This window comes from Herpailurus yagouaroundi, unplaced genomic scaffold (assembly GCF_014898765.1).
Source record: "Herpailurus yagouaroundi ecotype Mexico unplaced genomic scaffold, PumYag 187, whole genome shotgun sequence".
In the NCBI taxonomy this organism is placed as follows: domain Eukaryota; kingdom Metazoa; phylum Chordata; class Mammalia; order Carnivora; family Felidae; genus Herpailurus; species Herpailurus yagouaroundi.
The window spans coordinates 19,982,314-19,989,238 of record NW_024412418.1 but is presented as its reverse complement, the minus strand read 5'-3'; the positions used below and the strand labels follow the sequence as shown (position 1 = coordinate 19,989,238).

Genomic DNA, 6,925 nt, shown 5'->3' with positions numbered 1-6,925 from the left:
AAGAAGAAGAAGAAGAAGAAGAAGAAGAAGAAGAAGAAGAAGAAGAAGAAGAAGAAACAACTCCCAGCCATCCTGGGACAGAGACACTGTGGACAGAATGACAGCCATCACTTTGGGTGTGGAAACTGAGTTGGGTAGGGAATGTGGGATGGAGAGGGCATTTGCTTCACTTCTGCTGGATGTCTACAGTGACCTAATCTTTGTTAAAAGATTTCCTAAAAAAAAAAAAAGAAAGAAAGAAAGAAAGAAAGAAAGAAAGAAAAAGACAGGCTTGGTGTAGAGCTTTCTTTCACTTTGTTTTCTATTAGGGCAAAAGTGGATGTTTGACATCTGAAGGAAGGGTCAGGCAGTCTGAGTTGGAGGAGGTTAGATTTTGGTTTTCATTTTCATTCTCCTTCTTCATTCAAGTGCCTTTCCCTGGGTGCCTCCACCCTCCACTTTGAAACATGCAAATAAGGTGAACAGTTCCCCACACTTGACTCCCAATTTCCAGAAGATCAAAAAAAGGTCAGCGTGCTCCTCTCAACACCCTCAGCTACAAAGGTGACATAGGGGGAGCAGGGAGGAGACAGAGACAGGATGACACTGGTAGGGAGGAGGGGGGTGGGCAAGTGAAGAGAGAGATGGTAAAGAGGAAAGAGCATGGGGCTTAGGGCAGGGAGGGGGAATGTTCTCAGTGAACTTACACTTGGTATGTTATCGTTGGTACAGACCCCCTCGGACAATAATCTGTCTCGGATTTCCCAAGCAAAGATGGACGGGCACTCCCGCTTATACTGGGCTATTTTGCTTACAACTTCTGGAGTCGCTACTCTCGGTTTACTACCACCGATTGCCCTGGGTCTGATGGAGCCAGTCTCGTAATACCTGCCCAGAATTTTACTCACACATCCGTTGGACACCTGCATAGGGGAAGTGGACAGAAAACCACATTATTAATAATTTCAAGACAAAAATAAAATTGTTTAAGTATGCATTAAACAATGACAAGCTTACGTTTTGATTGTCCAGCACTTGGACTTTTGCATCTGCATGGGTCTATAACACAAAAATATACCTTCAATGGTATGAGAACTTACTGTAGAGAGCTTTTTTTCTTAAAATTACATTTGTAGCCCTAAACACTGCAAATATGATGATAGTTTCAAACAGTTTGAACTAAAAAAAAAAACTAATTTTAAGGTTTTTTATAAAAAAAAAAACTTTTCTGAAACATTGCCTGAAGATGCATCAAAACGAAGTAAGACTTTTTTTTTGTGTGCTGACCTTGCTTAAAGTAGTGCCAAATTTTAATGAGCAAAGGGGGAAAATAAACTAAAATTTTACTTATTTTCCTTTAAAAATATGCTCAATTTTGTAAATGTGAGTTAGGTAAGGAGGTGAATAGCATTTGGCTTTTAAAATCAATAAATATTCCTCATGAATATGAAGAATGCAAACAAATATCTCAAAATCTGAGGTGAGTGTGGCATGAGGGAGAGGGAAATAAAATTATGCTGGTTTATGTAACTCAATTTATTATAGTTCCTAAACTGTTACCACAATAAATGTTTTTTATCAAATGAAAAGAGAAAGGTGTTGTTTTTTTTTAATTCACACACACATTTTTTTTTTTTTTCCTTAAGCAGATGAGTTATCTTAAGTGACTGACCCAGGTTGAAAGAGATAGGGAAGGATACTGGAAGGAAAGGGGAAAGCGGGGAAGGCCGGGTGTGGGGTAGGGGCTGGGGTGGGTGGGTGAAGGGGGGGGTCCATAATTAGCAGCGTTTACAGTAAGAAATGAAGAGAGGGCGTTGAGAGTGGAGGGCCGCGGGGGCGGCGAGTGGGGCGGCGCCGGGAGGATCACCTGCAGAATTCGGGAAATGTCGCACGGCCGGGCCCCGCTGTGAGCTAGCTCTACGATCTTCTGCCGGGTGGAGTCCGGCAGTGGCCGCCCGTTGACAAAGACACCACCGAGCTGATTCACTCCGCTGTGACCTGAGGAAAAGGGAAAGGAGAGGAGAGGAGAGGGGAGAGGAGAGGAGAGGAGAGGAGAGGAGAGGAGAGGAGAGGAGAGGAGAGGAGAGGAGAGGAGAGGAGAGGAAGAAGAGTCAAGAGAAAGAGGAGGAGGAAGACGAAGGAGAAGAGGAAGAGAAGACAACCACAATGCATCCTCAGCTCCCTGCCAACCCATGCCAACCTCAGCGATCAAGTCCCTGCTATCAATCACAAACGACTCCGGGACCAGGCAACCATGCGGGGCATCGGGCAGCCCAGCCCCAACACAGTCGCGCTGTGTTACAGATCCATGCCAGTGAGCAAGAACACACGCACCCCACAGCCGCTGTCACTCCAGCCCTTTGCCCCTCTTCATAAACACCCCAGCCAGCCCCTGAACCCACAAGGTGCAAACAATCGTTTCAGAAAACATCCTTCCAAAGATCGCCTCTGAATGGCATCACAAAACGTGGGTTCTACGGAACCCACACTGAACCTCCAAGGTCTCTGCATTGTTAGAACTGTTACAGCAAATGCTATAGCTCTTCAGCATTTCCTTGGACTCCACAGTCCAGAAATGTTTGCTGTCACACTCCAAACTCTGGTGAAGGCACCGCGCAAGCACCGGAGTTTTGTTTTGTTTTTTAATTACATATATATTACGTGACATTGCATACACATATGAAGAGACAGGAAAGGAGTAGAGAAGAACCACAGCAGCAGATCTGCGGCTGGTGAACCCCAACCTGCGCCTCCAGTACAGGCGTGAGGGTCAGAGCTCCAGATAACTCCAACCACAAAGTAGTCCGCCGGCTTGCAGCTGTGGGGCCGAGAGCTGGGAGTCCATTCGCACAGGCCACAGCTCGCTGTACTTCCGCTGCTGAACTTGGCCTTCCACACAGCCAAGGACAGATATTAGCAAAAATCGGAAAGGGAAAAGAAAAGCAAAGGAGCACACCACAGTGTCTTCTATCCCTCCTTTATCTTGTTATTCTCACAGCCTCACCCCCATTGTCTAATCTTAGAGAACCAGGAAAGGGGGTTAGCACCTCTCTGTAGCCCTCCCCAGAAACCACAGGCACACAAATAAAGCCAATTGCCAATTTCCACTTCCTTAAAAATCTCCAACCTGCAGCCCCGGACTCTAGAGAGCAGCCCTTCCAGGAGAAGACGTGGCTCCCTGCTCAGCTCTCTTCTCTCTCTCTCTCTCTCTCCTCTTCTCTCTTCTCCTTGGAGCCTCTGATAAATTGACTCCAGGAGCCTGAGCTTCTTAGCAATAAATAAGCTCCAAATATAGAAGAGGGGGGAAAATATGATGAGCCTCTCTGACATTTGTCTTTAAAATAAAACTAGCTGCACGTCAAGTTTGAGCTTAATTTCTGGAAATAGGCGGAAGTCGCTCCGGATCATGCATGGAAGGCTAATTGAAAAGATCAGTCGGGGCGCTTGTGGCAGCCTTGTCACTTTGTGACAGTGCTCCGCTCCGGGAAATTGCATCGTCACGACAAACGGGACCGTGATAAAACGACCCTTTCCGTCCCTATTTGTAGATCACTCAGACGAGATTGAACCTCACTCGTTTCCCCTTCGAGGGGAGCCGAGTTTTCAGGGTAGCCGAAGGCTTGGGGCGGAGGGGGGCCCTCACCGACGGAGGGGGGGGGGGGCCGGAGCCTCAACTCGATGAGAAGTGACAGGCGTTTGGGGGATCTGGGCTCCGGCCGGGCCCAGCGCAAGCGGGGACATCGCCGGGACACCACTTCTCCAACAGAGCAAGGCCTCGACCGCGCTTCCGGTTTCCCCTAAGTTCCCTTTATTGCCTTCCTCTGCTTCACAACACCAGTCTACTGCTAGGGCTGCGGAGCCCTCCCTTTGGGCAAAGGGAGCCTTCCCGGAAAGAGAAAGGCTGTCCCAGAGAGAGACCGAGAAAGATTTTACAAACTTCACGCCCAGCCTGGGCAATTCCCAGCCTATGAATGCCAAGGCTTGTGAGGCCGCCTAATCCTAGACCTCCCTCCTTCTCCCCTCATTGCAAAAAAATAAAAATAAAAATAACGTGCCCGCCACCTCCGCGCCGACCGTCGGCGGGTGCTCGCCCAGGAGACGCCAGGTTGCCTCTGCCAGCATCGAAAAGGCAGCGAGGAAGCGCAGCTCTAAGTTCCCCTTCAGAGGTTAAGCCTCAATCATTGTGTCCCTTCCCTAGGGACGGCTGGCGCTCTCGCCCAGTGGCGATGATTATGCGCCTAGAATTCGACCGCGAAGCATCTAATAGGAAAACATATGGTGTCAATTTGGATGCTCTGCGCCTCGCGCACACCCGGGAGCGAGCGGCACAAAGCCCTGCAGGCCGGCCCGCGACCCCGCGCCCCCCCCCGGGGCCTGCCAGCCAGGCCGCGGCGGCAAACGCTCAGCGCTGCGGGCCCCGGCCGGGACCTGCCCGAGAGCCTACGGCTGGGGAGCCTGAGCTGCAGGGGGAGAACATGCAGCCGGGAGAGGTGCACAGAAGCCTTTGCCTCGCCAAGGAAGGTCCCTCCCGGGCCTGGCAGGTTCTGCACAACTAACCCGCCTTAAAGCTCGCCACCTTTGAATCCTTTCCTGCGCTTCGCGCCCACCAAGCCGCGGAAGCACCTGGGGCGGCTGGCGCTTCCAGGCCTGATGGATCGGGCACTGGAGACCCTCCGAAGTCTGCGGTTCGGCAAGGGAAGGTTGCTAGAAGACTTGGGCCCTTCTGCACTCCTACTGCAGCTGAACCCTCGAACTGCTTCCAGACTCTGCACCTCAGCACGGGCCTGGTTTCACTGGGCCTCCAGGCTCCCAGACTCGGGCTGCAAACAAGCCCTGCCACATACCAGCACCCACTACCGCTATCACTCCAGCAGTGCCCCCACGGACTGAGCAGGAAGGTGGGCTGGGGCCCAGAGGGCCTGAGCACAGAGAGGATGGGAGGCAAAAGAGCCCGAGAATCAAACGCACTGCGGGCCTGGACCGATCAGAACCCTCACAGTTGCAGCTACCAGGGCGGAGCTTCTCCAGTTCCAAGGCTGGACAGCCAGTCTCTTCCCAGACCCAGTAAACCTGCTCTGGCCGGTAGTACAGGGTTACAGCGTTCCAGTTTACCACCTCCCCCCACCCCACCACCACCGCAGGCCAGCGTACCCCGCTCCCTTTGCCTTTTAGGCCGGTAGCTGGGGGGGGGGGGGGAGAGGAGGGGAGGAGCCGTCCAGAGAGTGACTGGGGGAGGGAAGCCCCCACGCCCCTCCCGGATGGTGGTGACTAGCAGTCTTGGCTAAACCCGAAGGGGCCTCCTTCTCCTCGGGCAACTAGGAGAAGCCTCCGCCCCGCCCTGTTCAGCCCAGCCTCTCTCTCTCTCTGGGGTCAGAGCCCGGGCAGGGGCGGGGAGGGGGTATGAGTTACAGGATTTGGGGGGGATGGGGTTTCTCTACCTCAGCTTCGCAAACTCTAGCGGGCTGTTCTGAAGGGCCTAGCCCTTGTTCTTCTAGGAGCGAGAGCAGCAGAGTAAACGTCTTCCCCTCTCGGGTTGCCGGGTCTGAAGGGGGGCGCAGCTGTCTCAGGTCCCCGGAGCCTCTTGCCTCTTCCCTCGTGCCTGGCGGGCCTGGCCCGCGTGGACACCCGCGAACCTCTGCGCCCTCCCCTGACCTGCCGGTCTGCGTGTCCCCAGCCCGAAGTCTGAGAAAGACCAGAGGCACTTACTGTTCTGCATGCTGGCACTGGCTGGGGGCCGCGGGATCCCACGGGGCTCGAAAATGGGGCTCTGTTAGCAAGGATATAGGCGTTAATCCAGGGCCAGCGCCAGGTAGGCCCTACCTCCCGACAGAGGACGACCTGGAACCGGGACAGGAGAATGCCCCTTCTTGAGGAAATGATCCACTCAATCGCTTGGGGCCATCAGAGGGGCATCCACCTCTGCCCTACAGTGTATACAAAATCTACCCTCTGGGCTACAAATAAAATACTCCAATATCCCCAAGCTGTTTTCCCCAAACCCCTTAGTAGCTAACTCTTTAATCAGGAGAAACAACCCAACTTTGATTTTTTTTTTTCTTCCACGAGAACAACAATGAACAAGTATTCTGACTTTTTTGGGGTTTGGAACCCAAAGCAGCCACCAGAACTTGCCTGAAATCTGGGAAGTCTGTCCACTCTTACAATAAAAGGTCTCACACATCTGCGCGCCCCTAGTTAAAGTCTTCCCCCTAAGACAAAACAAAAGGAGAGAAAGGTATGTCAAGCTGTGGCTCAAAAGCACAGGCCCATGGGCTCTCAGAGTCACACTCCCAGAAAAACAAAACAAAACAAAACAAAACAAAACAAAACGTGCATCTAGGGCTCAAACTACCATAGAACCCTAAATCTCAGAGTTATAACAACATTTCCAGCAGCCTGTCATGCAGAAGTCCCCACCTTTTAAAAGTAGCTGCTCTGGCCTGGCTTGGGAGAATTGGAGAATCTGACAAGTCGGGGAACCATTTTGTAAAAATATCAAGAACCAGTTAAAGGGAAAGGGGAGCACCAGAGAAACAGTGGCATTAGGAATCGAGGCCAAAGACTAATACCTGAAGTTCAGAGGTGAGGGGAAGGGGGAATCTCAGAACTTCAGGGTGCTTTTGGGTGCAGACTAGGGAAGATCAGAAGGGCTGCAGAGCCCATACTCCTTCCTTAAGGAACTTCACCATCCTAGTGGCTCCAAGGCTCCCAGATCCCAACTCTGGTTACCCCTTCATCTTCCACTCTCTCCCTCAAAGCTTCCCAGTCAGGTCCCCACTCCACCCTCCTCCCAGCCTTTCTGGGACTTTGAAAGTAGCAAGCCCAACTTTTCCCCCCCAAACCTCACTTATTGTGATTAACTTCTCTTTTGGTGTTTAGATCTTCCCCCCTTTTACTGTACTGTGACACACGCTGTCTACCTCGCCTCACTGCTTTAAAAAGTACG

The 6,925-nt window shown here is 51.8% G+C and overlaps 1 protein-coding gene across 4 annotated transcripts in view; it reads right to left on the bottom strand.

The window, feature by feature from the left end:
* Window positions 1-6,168, bottom strand: part of PAX6 (paired box 6) — a 17,642-nt gene extending 11,474 nt beyond the window's left edge. The window contains exons 1-5 of one of the 4 annotated variants that reach the window (XM_040495531.1): window positions 6,112-6,168; window positions 5,686-5,746; window positions 1,847-1,977; window positions 997-1,038; window positions 687-902 (exon numbers count right to left, since the gene is read on the bottom strand). In XM_040495531.1, coding sequence (XP_040351465.1) covers window positions 687-902; window positions 997-1,038; window positions 1,847-1,977; window positions 5,686-5,695 — 399 coding nt within the window. In that variant the 5' untranslated portion in view covers window positions 5,696-5,746; window positions 6,112-6,168. The remainder of the gene's footprint in view (window positions 1-686; window positions 903-996; window positions 1,039-1,846; window positions 1,978-5,685; window positions 5,747-6,111) is intronic. The other 3 variants (XM_040495533.1, XM_040495532.1, XM_040495534.1) reach the window with 3 other exon arrangements.
* Window positions 6,169-6,925: the final 757 nt, after the last annotated feature.